The sequence below is a fragment of the Helobdella robusta genome, assembly GCF_000326865.2.
Source record: "Helobdella robusta unplaced genomic scaffold HELROscaffold_3, whole genome shotgun sequence".
Classification (NCBI taxonomy): domain Eukaryota; kingdom Metazoa; phylum Annelida; class Clitellata; order Rhynchobdellida; family Glossiphoniidae; genus Helobdella; species Helobdella robusta.
In genome coordinates this window covers 7,394,018-7,411,057 of record NW_008704501.1, presented here as the reverse complement: position 1 = coordinate 7,411,057, position 17,040 = coordinate 7,394,018, and the positions used below count along the sequence as shown (strand labels likewise).

Genomic DNA, 17,040 nt, shown 5'->3' with positions numbered 1-17,040 from the left:
AACGCGCGCGCGCGCGTACAAATGCAATGTTACATGCATCCCAGCTATTTCAAAAGTTTATCAATAATTCAGGAGGTGTCGCACATTCTGTTATTGACACCATTCCCGTCGCTCTTCAACATTCTCTCTCTCTCTTTTCTCTCTCTCTCTTTCTCTCTCTCCCCCTACCCCTATCTCTCTCTCCCCCTACCCCTATCTCTCTCTCACTCTACTCTCCCTTTCTCTCCCTAATATATAATTATTATCTGTCTGATATTTGCTGATAGTAGTAGTAAAAGTAGTAGTAAGTAAAAGTAGTAGTAGTAGTAGTAGTAGTAGTAGTAATAGTAATGATTGTAGTAGTTGTAGTAATAGTTGTAGTAGTAGTAGTAGTAGTCGCTGCAACAACAGAAACAGTAGTATTCGTAGTAGTATTAGTAGTAGTAGCTGTAGCGGTAATAGTAGTAATAGTAGCAACAGAAGCAGCAGAAATATTTGTAGTAGTAGTAGTAGTTGCAGTAGTAGTAAATGTTGTAATAGTTGTAGTTGTAGTAGTTGTAGTAGTAGTATTATCTCTAGTGCTTCGTGCTCAGTTAAAACTACGCTGGAGAACTTCAAAAAGTAAATGAAGAGCAACGGATCTATGTCCATCATCATTTCACCTTTCAAACATGTATGTATGTTTGTATGTTTGTTTGTATGTTTGAATGTTTGTATGTTTGTTTGTATGTTTGTATGTTTGTTTGTTTGTTTGTATGTTTGTATGTTTGTATGTTTGTTTGTTTGTATGTGTATAGATTAACGTACGTATGTATGTGTGTATGGATTTTTGTTTATTTTTATGTATGTATAAATGTGTGTTTGTTTGTTTGTATGTATGTATGTATGTATGTATGTATGTATGTATGTATGTGTGTGTATGTGTGTGTAATGATTTTTGTTTGGTGTTAAGCTCTGGATGCGTGACTGTGTTTTGGTCGTAAATTTGAATTAAAAACAGTTAAACATCCATTCGAAGATGGACGTTATTGATTGGCTGGTGTTTTTAAGATAGGCGGAAGGAGTGAAATGGATTGAAGGAGTGAAGTGAATTGAAGGAATGAAGTGGATTGAAAAAATGAAATGAATTGATAGAATGAATGAATGAATGAACGAACGAACGAATAAAAATGAATGATATGGCTTGAATGAATGAATAAAAGAGTGAATCTACCGAAAAACAAACGATTGATGGAAAGAGTGAAATTGATTGAATGAATGAATAAATAAAAAATAATTGAATTACCTCACAATTTAATGATCGAATGGAGTAATGAATGGATATTTATGAAAATATAAACAAACAAATGAATGAATGAGAAAACGTGTGAACAAACGAACGAATGAACGAATGAATGAACTACGTGAAGAGAAACGCAAACACATACCACTTCCGTTTAACATCATCATGTTTAAGTCCAACATCTTTCATATCTTGACCACCAGAATTACAACAATAACCACATCATCATCATCACCTTCATCATCATCATCACCGTCATCAGCATCATCATCATAATAATCTTCTTCTTCATCATCATCATCATCATCACCACCATCATCATCACCATCATCACCATCATCATCGTTATCATCATCATAATCCTCCTCCTCCTCATCATCATCATCGTCATCATCATCATCATCGTCATCATCGTCATCATCATCACCATCGTCGTCATCAGCATCATCTCTAAGAACACCCTAACATCGTCATCACCACCACCACCACCACCATCATCATCTCCATCATCATCGTAATCATCATCATCATCTCTTAGAACACCCTAACTTCCTTCCTTCGTGGTGAAATGTACTTGGGCACTGGGCCTCCCAGAGTACTTAACATTCATGACGACGATCTGCGCTGTGATGTTGCTGTAAGGCCACAGATTGTACACGTGACCATGGGTTGTTGGACTACTCTCTTGTCGCCGCTTCCGGTTTTTTGGGAAATTCCGATTTTGAAATTTTTCCGGATTGCAGATTTTAATTCTTCGTTGGTGAGTTGATGATGGAATGTTGTGTCGAGGATGTAGTAGTGGCGGCTGGGTTGTTTTTGTTGTTTTACTGCTTGGGAAACTTTCTGAGTCGTTGTGAGATGTTAGCGCTTTGCTGGTGATTTTATTGTCGTCGTCGTTATCGTTGCAGTTGATGTCGTCGTCGTCGCTGCTGATGTAGCTGCTGATGTCGATGTACGTGTGGCTAGTGCAGTTGCCGATTAGTGAGCGTTTTTTGCGACCGGAAACGGAAGTAGATCCGGCCTCATTTTTCCAGCAATTAGGTTTCTCTCGGAAATAGATGCTGTGTTCGTGAATCTCCGATTGGCCTTCTTCCGATTTCCAGTATTGTATCTTTGGTTTGTTTGTTTGGGGTGCATTTTATGTTTTGTTGGGTGCGATCGGTCATATGAATTATTAATTTTTAATTTGTTTCCCCCAAAACCTTTTGATAGATTTCAAATTTTTAAATTTTGCTAAGGAAATTATGTCTAAGATACATTTTATTAAATCACAATCATTGTTATGAGTGAATAAATCAATTAACAGTAAGTAATAAAATACCGAATATTTAAAAATTATTGTAAAAAATTATTGTAAAATAATAATTGTTCATAGTAAGTAAACAACCAAATGAAGAAATAAAAAAATAAAAGACCTTGCAGCCCATGTAATGCCCTTGCATTCTCCAGGGTCCTTCGTTGACACTGGACCAAATGAAACTGGCCGATTTATCCGTGATGGGTTTGTCTGGATCGAGGCGGAAGTTTTGCGGGATTTCCAGAGGGGCTGTTTTATGGTGTGGGTGATGGCGGTGATGGTGCGGTTTTTGGTGGGGTTTGTTTTTTCGGTGTTTTTATGTGATTTTTGATTAATTGGTTGATGTCACGGTGATAAATGTGTTTTTGCTGTTGTTGTCGTGATGGTGTCTATTCTGCCTTACAAAAATTTGATGTAATTGTTGGTGACGTTCTGCAGTTTAACTGGCTGTTTCGAGTTCAAAATGAAAATAAAAAGTTCTAGTAACATAATTACACTCTCAAAAACTTAATGCACACAATAATACTGAAACGTCTTTGTGAATTTCAAATTTTTCAAATTTTTTTAAAGAAAATTCAACAATGGACTTTTTCTCAATTCTGATGTTCTTCTACATTTTCAACGTTCACTCAACTCAATACAGGCACGCACATACACACACCCACACACACACATACACACACACACACCTACACACAAACACACACAAACACACACACGCAAACATACACAGTCACACAAACATTCAAACACAAAAACACACAGGCATACGTACCTGCAACAAACCAACATAGGCACAGATTTGAACTCCATAATTTGAACTTCTAATCCACAAAGACATTAGCGCATTAGCCAATTGCCATTATAAAAATTCTCATTTTAAATTTTTAAACGCTTCTTTTGTACTTTGCTTTTGGACATTTTTATTTTTCTGCTTCAGTATTTTTAATAAGAGATTGTTAGAAGATATTTTTTTTAGTCTTTTATTATCAATAAATTGATCTAAAATAAATATGTTTTTTCATGCAGAAAAAGATAGAAGGATAAAATAGAAACCACAATAGCGCAATGATAGATTAATAAGAGATATACAATGTAAAACTTCAAAAGTATCAACTAGGTAGATACCCCAACACACAGACACACACCACACACACACAGACACACACACACGTACACACACACAGACACACACACACACACACACACACACACACACGCATACAAAAACACTGACCAACACATCAGCGATGAATAAATAAAGTTTAGAGAGAGAACTTGAGTGGGGGATTGAGTTTAGCTGACCACTGAAGAAATGTTTGATGATTTACATTCTTTCATGTCGGCTGGACTTGCTAATTTCATTATTGCCGCCTGATCCAAACTTTTTTTCTATGTAGATGTGCATGTGTGTGCGTGCGTGTGTGTGTGTAAGATAGAGAGTGAGAGAGAAGAGAGGGGAGAGGACAGAGAGGAGAGAGAGAGAAAATAAGTGTTTGTGTTTGTATGCGTATGAGAAAGAGGGTGTGTGTGTGAGAGTGTGTGTGTGCATTCGTAAGTTTGTGTTTTGTAGACAATGCACATCATACATAAAGTAGTAATTTTTACTTTCCCAAAGAATAGCTCAGATTCGACAGGCATAAAGTTGTTCGGTGTTAAACCTGCTATTTTTAGAATGTGACACACACACACACACACACACACACACACACACACATACACATACACACACGAACACACACGCACACGAACTCGCGCATATATTGGTGTATTTTCATGTTTTTTTTTTACGTTTTTAATTATGTATGTATGTGCTAGTGCATGTGTAAGAGTGTGTACGTCCGCTTGGGGTTTGGACTGGCGCTCATAGTTAATGCACTGCGCACGTTTAAGTATAAACATAAACAAACATAAACCATAAACATAAACAAACATAAATCATAAACATAGACAGACATAAACCAAAAACATAAACAAACATACATCATAAGCATAGACAAACATAGACAATATAGCCGAAACATGCTCCATGAATATAGCAAACACAGTAATGATTGTAATTTTAAAAGAATTAACTTCAGTTTTTATGTTGTGTGTGTGTGTGTGTGTGTTATAAAATCTTCGGATACGTACACACACAGACACACACACAGGCACACACACACAGGCACACACACACATCCACATATGGATGGGCAATATATATTTGCGCTGGTAGCAGGTGCTCCTAAAAAATATATTGGTGTTGATGAAGTGGATGACGTCATTGTTGTTATGACGTTGTTGTCTTGCTGCTGATAATGATGCTGTTGCTGATGCAATGATGATAATGTGATGACGACAATGATGATGATGATGATGACGATGATGTGTCGTTGTCTGTCCAAAATCATCATAATCATTATAAATTTCATTAATCTCAACCAGTCACCATCACTATCATCATCATCATAATCATCTACATCGTCATCATCATCATCATCTACATCGTCGTCATCATCATCTTACATCGTCGTCGTCATCATCATCATCATAATCATAATCATCTACATCGTCATCGTCAATATCATAGTCAACAAATGCCACAGCTGCGTCATCATCATCATCACCGACGGCGTCGAAATCATCATCATCATTAACAATTACGTCATCGTCGTCAACAACAACAACGTCACAATCGTCATCGTCATCAATATCCATTAGTGATAATTCATCAAATATAATCCCTTTTAAACTTCTCTCCATCATTCAATCAACACTGCTGACAAATTACAACCGCGCTAATGACAACAACAACAACAACGACAACAACAACAGCAGCAACAACAACAACAATAACAACGACGACATCATCAACAACAATAACAACAACAGTAACAACACAACACAACGACGACAACAGCGACAATGATAATAATAGTATAGTGATAAGAGTTAGTATGAACATGAGGGAGAACAGCGTTCAAATTTCTAGCCATGTTTGCCGCGAAATTGATTACTTTATAAATGTTAGCCGGTTTTAATGGATTTTTTTGGAGTATTTAAAAAAATTCAACTAAGCCCTGAAACATATTAATTAATTTCCTTTGGTAATCTTGACGAATTCTCGTAATAGGATTCATATATTCGTCATCATCAGCATCGTAATAACTCATTTCATATTTTCTTATTTCATATATTTTACTAAAAAAAATCAATATGATATTTTTATTTATTTTTGATGCTAATATCGGCTGGCTCTTCCGATCTGTGGCCCAGATGGTAAGAGTTCCACATCATGACAAGTTGCTGCTGTGTTTTGCTCTGGTTCGATCACAAAAAAAGAATCATCGATTGTCAATGCTTCATTTAGTGTTTGAATCATTCACGATATTCTGGCTGTCTTCTTCAGAAGAACTGTCTGCTGATTTCATTGCAACTATTTATTTCTACTTCATTTATCATACTATTCGATTGAATTATGCGTAACAAAATTTCAACACGTCGAATTAGTTTATACTTGGAAATATTAATTTTAATAATTTATTAAGCTAATAATAATAGTTTAATAATAATTTTAATAAACAATTATTATTTAAACATAGTTTTAAATTAGCATAAACTTATTTTCTATTATCACGTCACAAAAATAAAGCGCTAGACAATTAAAAACAATGCTTGAAACAAACAACAAAATGGACGCGCCTTACGTTTGAAAACACAGCTAAATATTTTTTGTTGCCGTTAACAAGTTGTTTAGTTGAAAAGACGAGCAACAAATAAGTCAACGCCGATAATTTTAAAATAATTTTTTAAAATAAGCGTACATCAACAACATCTTTCCTTGTTATGGCGTCACAATGTGTAAGATAAATGATAACAAAACTCGAAATAAACATTCCTGCGTTGAGAATAAATTTTACTTTCCCAATGTAATGCCGTCAATAATTTGCTTATTATTATTATTATTATTATTTATTTTCATCAGCCGGTCCTCAGTAGCCCATGCAGCGATAGACTTGAAGGAATCTTACATAGGATGCTATCGAAACATCAGCTCAACGAAGACAGTTGCTTCAGTTGGCTCAGTGGATGAATGTTCACTGAAGTGCACAGATGAAAGTAACAATATGATCGCTTTGAAGAGTGGAGAAGAATGCAACTGTATTGGAAGGTTAGATTCAGCAGTGGCTTCATCCCAGTGTGATGTTCCTTGCACCAATGGAGATGCTTGTGGTGGAAGTGATTCATATTCCGTTTATAAAAGCAAGCCACGAGTCATGCACGATTCACATGCAAGTATGGACAACCGTCATAATAGATCTATCGAGATGACTTTACCAGCTGACTACACCCTCGAAACATGCGCACATTTCTGCCTGGAAACTAACCATACATTCTTTCAAAAAATTGCTGACGGCAAATGCGAATGCTTCCAAGAACTTGCAGTCAAAGTGGGTAACATGGCAGTTTTTATTTGTGATCAAAGTTGTTTATACGACCCAGCTGAAATCTGCGATTGTCATCATATAGGTTATGAGTCTGACGAAACAGTAATATTCGCAACACGTTTCCAATACGACTTCCAAAGAGGAGCGTCGACTTATTCTCACTGCAACAACAGAGGCAGCGAGCGTTTCCAGGTAACGAAGTGCTCCGACGGATGTGAAGGTGGATGGAGAGGGGATTGGTGCAGAGAAAGAGATTGTAGGGTATGGAATGGAGATTGTGGTAGTGAATTGAACTGCGTGCAACTGACGGTGAACGGTAATGAGTATGTTGAATGTGTCTGCCCACGCGACACTGTTAGAAACAAGTGGAATAAATGTGAGGTCATGAGGAAAAATTTAGCTCTAAACAAACCATCGTATTGTAGTACACAATTTTTTAGTGGAGTTGATTTTAAATATGACCCATTATATTTAACAGACGGCATGTACGATGGATTTCACCTGTCGCACATTGGTGATAATAATCCTGCCTGGTTGGCTGTTGATCTACTCAATTCGTACCACGTTGGCTTTGTCAGAGCTTACAACAGATGGACCGATAACGCGGATCATTTAGAACGTATGAGCAAATTTGTTGTCAGACTAAATGAAACCTTCAACGTAAGTTCCCGTTGCGACATAAGAAACAAAACCAACTTGTGCGGATATGGACCTGAGAATGCACTGCAAAGCGGAAACCCCATGATCGTCTTTTGTGAAAATTTTGCTTTGCTTTCACAATTCGTCATCATCCAACAATCTGACGATAAGTTTCACAACGGTAACACAGCACTTGCAGAGTTGGAGGTGTTTGAAGCCGGATGCGATCTTTTCAACGGAAGATGCGAAGATGAGACCTGTGTGGAAGTGAATAAAGAAACTAGAACTACCATCTGCTGTGGTTGTCTTGTCACTACTCTAGTGACCATTATTAAAAGTTTAAATAAAATATTCAATGAAAATACAAAATATTTCAATGAATATGCCAATGCCGCCAATAAAAGTAAAATGTCCAAACTAAGTTTGGGAAATTTCTGGTATGTTTTAGCTGCTATCGTAGCTGCATTGTTCTTATTTGCCGTCATGGTTGGATTCATCATGAAGAAAAAATTGAAGGATCCAGAAGAAAATGAGCAGAAAGAAAAAGAAGAAGAGAACGAAAATAAAGAAGAAAATGAAGAAGAAACCCAATTAGAAGCCGACACAGAAGATTAGGAGTCATCGTCAATCAGGAAACGTTTTTCAAAACTGTTCTGATAATAAAATATAACGGAATACTTATTCAGTGAAAGAGAATTAAACGAACATACTTAATGGAAATGATTTATTTTGTTAAACAACTTTTTGTTAATTTTTTCTACCATATGGCGAAGATTTATCTATCAATTATTTATGAATATAAAACTAACTGATGAACTTTTTAAAAAATAATTTAGTTTTTAATTTAATAATTTTGTTTTAATTTTAGTTTAATCTAATTTAATAATTTAGTTTATAATTATACAAATTGATAGTAACATGAGCAGCTATGAACGCCCAAATTGCCGTCAGTGCACGACAAATTACAAATTTATTTATTTATTTTTCTATTTTTTATTTAATCATTTTTTTAATTTTAAAATTTGAACGATTTTCACAAAACTACAATTAAAAAAGTTGTAAAGGCGAACAACAAATTAGTCAATGCCGATAATTTTAAAGTAATTTTTTAAAATAAGCGTACATCAACAACATCCTTCATTGTTATGGCGTCACAATGCGTAAGATAAATGAAAACATAACTCGAAATAAACATTCCTGCTTTCAGAATAAATTTTATTTCCCCAATGTAATGCCGTCAATAACTTGCTTATCATTATTATTTATTTTCATCAACTTGTCTTCAGAAGGCCATGCAGCAATCGACATGAAAAAATCTTACATAGGATGCTATCAAAACATCAGCTCAACAAAAACTATAGTTTTGGTTGATTCAGTGGATGAATGTTCAATGGAGTGCCAAACTGAAAGTAACAATATGATCGCTTTGAAGAGTGGAAAAGAATGCAACTGTATTGGAAGGTTAGATTCAGCAGTGGCTTCATCCCAGTGTAATGTTCCTTGCGACACTGAAGATGCTTGTGGTGGAAAGGATTCATATTCCGTTTATAAAAGCAAGCCACGAGTGATGCATGACTCCTATTTAAGCGTGAATATTCGTCAACCTGAGAATATCATGATGATCTTACCAGCTTCTTTCACTCTCGAGATGTGCGCACATTTTTGCTTTGAAACGAATCATACATTCTTTCAAACAATCAAACATGATGGTTGCAGTTGTTTCCAAGAGCATCAAATAACTCTAGGTTTCGTGCAAGAACAGATATGTGAAAAATGCAAACATGATTTGAACGAAGTTTGCGAGTGTTATCATAAAAACTACCAAGCCAAGACCACAATATTTTTAACACGCTCCCAATACGATTTCCATCGAGGTGTATCGACTTATTCTCACTGCAGAAACAGAAACAAAGGAAGTTACGAAATAACTGCAGACTGTACCGATGGATGCGATCCGGGATGGAGAGGTGATTCATGCAGAGAAAGAGATTGCTCATCAGGTGGAGGAGATTGTCCCGTTGGAATGGAATGTATTGAGTCCACGGTGAATGGTAATAAGTACGTTGAATGCGCCTGTCCCCCTGGTAAGGTCAGAAACAAGTGGTACCAATGTGAGGTTTTCAGGAAGAATATAGCTCTTCATAAACCTCCATATTACAGTTCTCTGTGGACTTCAGAAACAGTCGACGGTATGTATTCAAAGAACCAAGTATACCTAACTGACGGCATTCACAATGGATATTTTATATCCCACATCAATGATCCTATGCCAGCTTGGATGGCTGTCGACCTACTCAATTTATACTGCGTTGGTTTCATTAGAGCCTATAACAGTCTTATTCCAGTGTTGTCAGTTGTAGGTCGTATGAACAAGTTTGTCGTTAGACTGAACAAAACACTCGACACAACTTCCAAAATCGACATAAGAAACCAAACTAACTTGTGCGGATATGGACCAGAAAATGCAATACAAAGTGGAAACCCCATGGTTGTCTTCTGTGAAAACTTCACCATCTTTTCACGATTCGTCATTATCCAACAATCGGATGAAAAACTGCATGAAGGTTTTACCGCACTCGCAGAATTGGAAGTGTTTGAAGCCGGATGCGACCTCTTTAACGGAAGGTGTGGAACGGAACCATGCAGAGAAGAGAAGAAAAAATATTCAACTGTCATCCACTGCAATAAATTGCCAACTATTACTACTAATATGGTTACTGAGAAAAATGACAGCAGGCCATTGGGTGACTCACCACGCACGACTCACATCATTTTAGTCGTGTTAATCCCGCTGGTGCTGCTGCTTGCTCTTCTAACTTGCTGTGTAGTTTTCACAAAAAAGAAGCGAAAGAAAAAAGAAGATTCAAGAAAAACCACAAATGACTCATCTGCAAATTCATCTGAACCAGTCTCCAAGTTTTAACAGTTTAACAATTGAAAACATTTGTCAAAACATTTAAAATTACTGCCGGTTAAAAAATGCTGGTTTTTGAGTGAGTTGTCAATTAAATATCAAATTATATTATCTGACATTTTGTTAGGACCACATTTTACGAAAACAAACTTATTCATAAATTTTGTAAACTTGTGTTACTAATTTTTTGTTTCAAAATATCCTGCCTGGATTCGAATGAAATTAGAGATCATGATAGTAATTGACGTTTTAAATTTTCTATCGCGTCACATTGCAACCAATTTAAGCATGGTAAACATGCGTACAATAGAATTTCGCTTTAAAAATCTGACTCGCTCAAATGCCAAAAAAATAATAAATAAAGTTTTTTTAACATCAGAAACCAATGCAGAAATCGACTTGAAAGAATCTTACATTGGGATGCTATCGAAACATCTGCTCAACGAAAAAAGTTGCATCGGTTGGCTCAGTGAATGAATGTTCGCTGAAGTGCATAGATGAAAGTAACAATATGATCGCTTTAAAGAATGGAGAAGAATGCAACTGTATTGGAAGGTTAGATTCAGCAGTGGCTTCATCCCAGTGTGATGTTCCTTGCGCCAATGGAGATGCCTGTGGTGGAAGTGCTTCATATTCCGTTTATAAAAGCAAGCCACGAAAGACGCACGATGACTACGCCGGTGTGAAAACCGTCATAGAAAATCTATCGAGATGACTTCACCAGCTGACTACACCCTCGAGACATGCGCACATTTCTGCCTGGAAACTAACCATACATTCCTTCAACAAATTGCTGACGGCAAATGTGATTGATAATGTTCTTTTATGACATTATTATTATTTATACAATAATAATAAAAATAATTTTTAAGAATAATAATACTAATATTAATATTAATAACAATAACAACAACAATTATTCTTAGAAACAACTACTACAAAGAAACAACATAAAACAATAAAACTAACAATTAAATCGATCAAAACCAATTAATCGTTTAAATAATTGAACAATTAATAGGATAATTAATTAACTAATTAAAATCTCCATTATAGTAACGCGTAAATAAGCATATAAGAAAGTTGAAAATTAAACTTTCTTATATAAAAAGATGATTATCTTGACCTGACGTCAAGAGCAACAAAAACACCCTAACCAGCCTCGCTGGAGTAGAGGAGGTAGGATTTTTGTGGTGACATGGCAGGGCCCATCTCGTTGATAGAGGTCACGTGAACATCATAGAGGGTGAAGATGAAAACCCCTGAGACCAGCAATGTGTTGGTGCTGGCGTTAACTGTTGATTCCTGGATGCTGTCCTTGCTGTCATACCGCATCCAACTTACCTGATATTTGAATCCCGGTCCGTTTTGCTCCTCTAACGGTATTGGCTGTTTTTTTTAAAGGTTGAGGTGATTAAAATTTTTTTTTATCTCGGTGTTTGGAAAGTTTGTATATGATTGGTTGATTTGTTCTCAGACAATTGGTTGACGCTGGCTGATTGGTTCATTTATTACGGTTTATTGTTTGATACATTAATCTCAATTCCTGGTTTCATTTACTTAATTGAATGCTAGTGATTACGTCCCGCTAAAAATAAAACAGTAGTTGAAAAGTTAAAAAAATTTAGTAAAATAAAAATTTCAATCGTAAATAGCGAGATCTGAAACTGACCTGCCACTTGATGAGTAGTGTGTTTGGACTGTGGTTGACACTGCAGACACCTTGCGGATTCATTCTTGGAACTTCGGCTTCGGTCGTGCAGATTTCTTTTGTCACCATGCTTGGCTTACTCAGCCCTACGGCATTTTCGGCCAGAATTCTGAAAGTGTAGTTGCCCCAGGGCGATAGTGTGACTCGCTGGTGGGTGCGGTTTCGGGGCAGCTGTGATTTCAAAGTTTCCCAGACGTCTGGCTTGAATGAGGAATTTGTCTGGATGATGAACTGTCTGACTGGCGAGTTGTTCTCTGCTGGGAGTTCCCATTGAAGTTGGGCCACCCTGCCGTCGCAGATCACTAACTGTACGTCTGTTGGCGGGTCTGGTACATCTGGAGGTGGGTGGTTGTTTGTTTGGCGGTCATCATCATCGTCATTCTCATTGTCATCTTCATCATCATCATCATCATCATCATCATCATCATCATAATCCTTCTCCTTTTCATCATTATCACCACCACACCACGGTCATCATCGTCATCATTGTCGTCGTCATCATCATAACCGCCATGAAAGTGTATTGTTACAGAAACCCCCCCCCCCAAAAAATAACCAAGAAAGAATAGACTTTCAGTTCGGTAAACATTTTAAAATGAAAACGTGTCTCTGTCTACGATCATTGTTGATGTTTATGAATAATAAGAAAATTAAATAAATAAAGAGCCAATTAACCCAATTAATTAATTAACAAATGAATAAATGAATTGAATAATATTTTATAGAATACCATTACTAAAACCGCCCCCAAAAACCAACACGTACATGTCAAACGATGAATCAAATTCAACTTCATCTCTGAGTGTCTTTTTATTATTAATGATTTTTTCTGCAACAAATCAAGGTCCCTACGTTGTTATTTCTATTTATTTGTTAATTAACTTATTGGTTTATTTATTTAAGTTCTATTTCTAGCACTGTGAATGATCGCATAAACCATCGCACGAGATGAAGGGGTGTGTCTTCATATTTGAATCCGATCACTTTATTTTAACTATTTACACCACAGCAAGATGATAACTTTGTTGTTGTTGTTGTTATTATCATTATTATGGTTGATCAACTGATTGATTGATTGATGCTTGATTGATTTATCAGCTGGTTGATTGATTTATCAACTGATTGATTGATTTATCAACTGATTGATTGATTTATCAACTGATTGATTGATTGATTAGGTAAGACGTCAGATTTCTGCACTAATGAACTGAAAGAATGTTTAATACAAAGTAACATGAAGGAAGTTGTGGAAGTGATAAAAGATTACACGGTCAGATTCCAATTGCCCGCTGCTTCAGGCTGTCTGGTAGAATTTTCCACTATTATAAAAAACGCTTCTGATTATTCTTTCTTAGCTTCGGAAAATACCACAGGCGTTTATAAGTTACTATGTAAAAATCAAATTTCCTACAAACACATTCTCTATAAAGGTATTTTTGAACGCTTTTTTTACAATTAATTTAAATAATACAATTTTCGAGAAGTTGTATTGTGTTTGAAAGACTTAATTAATAAGGAGTGTAGTGTAAACCCTATAAAAGTTTCCGGAATTGAGCACACCTAATGTATTTTTTAACAAAATTGCATAAACTATTACAAAAATTACGACAAAAGTGAGGTATAATTTTTAAATTAAAATTATTCCAAAAAATTATTCAAAGAAAATTATCTCGTCGGAATATTCAGCAGGAGCATAAAATGCAAATTAAAAGCCGTCTATAGAGGCTTCTGGGAGAGTATTTTCATGTACATCAAATTAAACGACGAAGTTTTAAACGACATGACCTTCCATACAACGAACAGTTCGAATATAACGCTGGAGCTGAAATCACCGAATGACGTTTTTGTGGAAACTGACCTGAGTAACAGCATTGCCTGCGTTTGGACGATCACAATTATCGATCCGTCTATTACGTACACTGATATGTTGATGTACGAAAAAATGGGTACAAATTTTTCAAGTCCTATTTTAATTATCTCAGTTTTGGATGATTTTTTAGGAATCGATTCTAATTCTTTTTAACATTTTTATCATTTCATCTACATATCTTCTTCTCTTTCTCTCTCTCTCTTTCTCTCTCTCTCTGTTTTTACTTTCATTTTATCTTCACACTTTCCTTTTTCTCTTTCTTTTTCTTGGCTTTCTTCTCCTTACCAACACGCCGATAAAAAATAATGACAGCTGACAATCTGAACAAAGATATGGTGAACATGGATAACAGTGACGAAAATCAGAAATCAGACAGGAAAAATAACTACGAGATAATGATCATAGCCATCATAAGCAGTTTAGTCTTCCTAGTCTGCATAGCTGTCTTCGTGCGAAAGAAAATACATGATAGATCTGAATTGAAAGGTGAGGCCTGATGTATGTGTACGTGTGTGTGTATACGTGTGTGTGTTTGTGTGAGTGTATGCATCGGTGTATGTATGTGCAAGTGTGTATAGTATAGCGTACACGCACACACACACACACACACACACACACACACACACACACACACACACACACACACACACACACATACGCACATACACACACATACATGGTGATGTAATTTGTAATTTCAGTGAACGAAACACAAACACACACACACACTCACGCACACACGCGCGCACACACACAACACATGTGTATGCTGTTTAATTAACTTCATTATTCCTTTATATTATATGTATAAATTCGTGTAAATAATAATGTTTGTTAATATAACTAATAATTTAATGTTTTAATCGCAAAGAAATTAGTCAAGCGGTTGAACAGTGGGAGGGTATCAAATTTTTTTCTCAAATTCTATTCAAATACTTTTTAAATGAAATATAATTCATATGATATAGTTCATACAATATAATAATTATAATTATAATAATTAATAATATAATTCATATGATAATTCATATGATAAAAGTTAAATTATTATATTGTAATAATATCACACAATTAATATGCTACGTCTACAGCTGCTGCGTCTACAACAACAACTACTACTACTACTACTACTACTACTACTACTACTACTACTACTACTACTACTACTACTACTACTACTACTACTACTACTACTACTACTACTTTTACTACTATTTACTACTACTACTATTAATAATGATAATAATAATAATTAATAATAATTAACAATAATTATAACATTATGTATAAAATTTTTTGCAGAGACATTCTTACAAAACGTAAAAATTGTTACACCAAAAAGTACAACTTTAACATTTTATAAAGAATAAAACTAATATTAATCAATTAATTTATTAATTTATTAATTAATTCATCCAATTTTTCATAAAATTAATTAATTAGTTAACACCACACAATGTCCATACCACACAAAGTCTACACCACACGAAGTATATGTAACATTCGCACCAATTTTGGATTCGATCCATGCTATCGCTTAATAACAGCGCCAGATATGGCACTTATACCATTTGAGCTAACTCGCTTAAATTGTTTTTAATCAGCCATTTTAACATCCAAGCATTGCCAAGATGATTTATGTGAACTTGTTTTTTATAAACTGAGCTATATAAATGTTTGATTGATTGATCGATTGACGGATATTATTGAATTGTTAATATTTATGCATGTACGAATAAATTTTACCGACGGGCTGAATAAATTAGATATTTTTTCATTCTTCCAAGGTAGCACCTCTTCCGAACGCATCAGCAACTCGCAAGAACTAACAACTTCAAGTCTCGGCATCTCGAAAACATTCAAAACTTCTGAAAAATCTGTCAAAGAAGACAGCGCACCTGCCAAATCTCACAAACCTCCTTTTACACCTAAGACTCACACAACAACCAAACCTAACAAATTTTTTCCAAACAGAACAACCAAAGCTGCTGCAAGCAAAGCCAGCCAAGCTAAGCCTACCAAACCAAGAACAGCTGCTAAAGCTAGAGCTGCAACGACTAAAGCCAATACAACAACATTAGCAGTTCCACCAACAGCTGCAAAACCAGAAACTGGATCGCCGTCTGATAAGGTTGAGATTAAAATTCCGGCGACTCACACTCAAAATAATAGAAAAACTAGCAAAAATGATGAAAGCGATGATGACGAAAGTGATGATGACGAAAGTGATGATGAACTGGAGGTTCAAAAACTTGCTCACGTCAAGAGTAACAAACAAGAAAATAGTTCTGACGATGACGAAGATGACGACGACACATGGTAGTAGCTGCTGCTGCTACTGCGACTGCCAAACATGATAAAGAAATAAACAAAAGAAAAATATAAACAAATTAGTCAGTTGCTGGTACTCTCTCTCTCTTTTTTTTCTCTCTCTCTCTCTCTCTCTCTATCTCTCTTTCTCACACGCAAACACATGCACACACACACACACAACATTTTAATTGAATTTTGAATTTACAGAATGATTAATTTTCCACTTTAATATATCATCTAGATTTCCTAAACCTTACCCAGAACCGCTACCAAAAATTCTAACATAGAAGACATTCATGGTCACCGATCAGCTGACAACAAAAATGGAATGAATGAATGAATAAATGAATAAATGAGCAAATGAGCAAATGAATGAATGAATAAATAAATGAATGAGTGAATTGCTAAAATTAATAAATTTAATAATGAAATTAAAATGATAATGGATAAACCTTTTTTCCCCCCAATGGCAAACATATTAAGTGGCAAGAAGAGCCTTTGCTATTAATGTTAGTTAGCATCACCGGTAACAGAATTAACAACAATATGACATTAAAAAAACTATCGACAACAACATCAACAACGACAACGACATCAATAAAAAC

At 35.4% G+C, this 17,040-nt stretch overlaps 5 protein-coding genes across 5 annotated transcripts in view; 3 read left to right on the top strand and 2 right to left on the bottom strand.

The window, feature by feature from the left end:
* The window catches only part of HELRODRAFT_188726 (hypothetical protein), a gene marked incomplete at its 5' end in the record, with an annotated part of 14,199 nt that extends 8,663 nt beyond the window's left edge, over positions 1-5,536 (bottom strand). Inside the window, 4 exons of the mRNA XM_009021662.1 lie at positions 1,811-2,372; positions 2,677-2,807; positions 3,890-3,950; positions 5,504-5,536. Of these exons, the coding sequence (XP_009019910.1) occupies positions 1,811-2,372; positions 2,677-2,807; positions 3,890-3,950; positions 5,504-5,536 (787 nt within the window). The remainder of the gene's footprint in view (positions 1-1,810; positions 2,373-2,676; positions 2,808-3,889; positions 3,951-5,503) is intronic.
* Positions 5,537-5,756: 220 nt separating this feature from the next.
* On the top strand, positions 5,757-8,242 carry HELRODRAFT_161778 (hypothetical protein; the record flags this gene model as incomplete). Its single annotated transcript, XM_009021661.1, has 2 exons — positions 5,757-5,842; positions 6,526-8,242. 2 exons carry the CDS (start codon positions 5,757-5,759, stop codon positions 8,240-8,242), a joined length of 1,803 nt encoding a protein of 600 aa, XP_009019909.1.
* Positions 8,243-8,545: 303 nt separating this feature from the next.
* Positions 8,546-10,550, top strand: HELRODRAFT_161777 (hypothetical protein; the record flags this gene model as incomplete). The annotated part of the gene is made up of 2 exons (XM_009021660.1): positions 8,546-8,573; positions 8,914-10,550. The coding sequence occupies 2 exons, from the start codon at positions 8,546-8,548 to the stop codon at positions 10,548-10,550; spliced, it is 1,665 nt and encodes a 554-aa protein (XP_009019908.1).
* A 1,143-nt stretch (positions 10,551-11,693) lies between these two features.
* HELRODRAFT_161776 (hypothetical protein) lies at positions 11,694-13,019 on the bottom strand (the record flags this gene model as incomplete). Its single annotated transcript, XM_009021659.1, has 3 exons — positions 11,694-11,930; positions 12,214-12,587; positions 12,983-13,019. The coding sequence occupies 3 exons, from the start codon at positions 13,017-13,019 to the stop codon at positions 11,694-11,696; spliced, it is 648 nt and encodes a 215-aa protein (XP_009019907.1).
* Positions 13,020-13,486: 467 nt separating this feature from the next.
* HELRODRAFT_188725 (hypothetical protein) lies at positions 13,487-16,527 on the top strand (the record flags this gene model as incomplete). Its single annotated transcript, XM_009021658.1, has 4 exons — positions 13,487-13,682; positions 13,914-14,213; positions 14,435-14,608; positions 15,910-16,527. The coding sequence occupies 4 exons, from the start codon at positions 13,487-13,489 to the stop codon at positions 16,443-16,445; spliced, it is 1,206 nt and encodes a 401-aa protein (XP_009019906.1). The 3' UTR covers positions 16,446-16,527.
* Between the last annotated feature and the right edge of the window lie 513 nt (positions 16,528-17,040).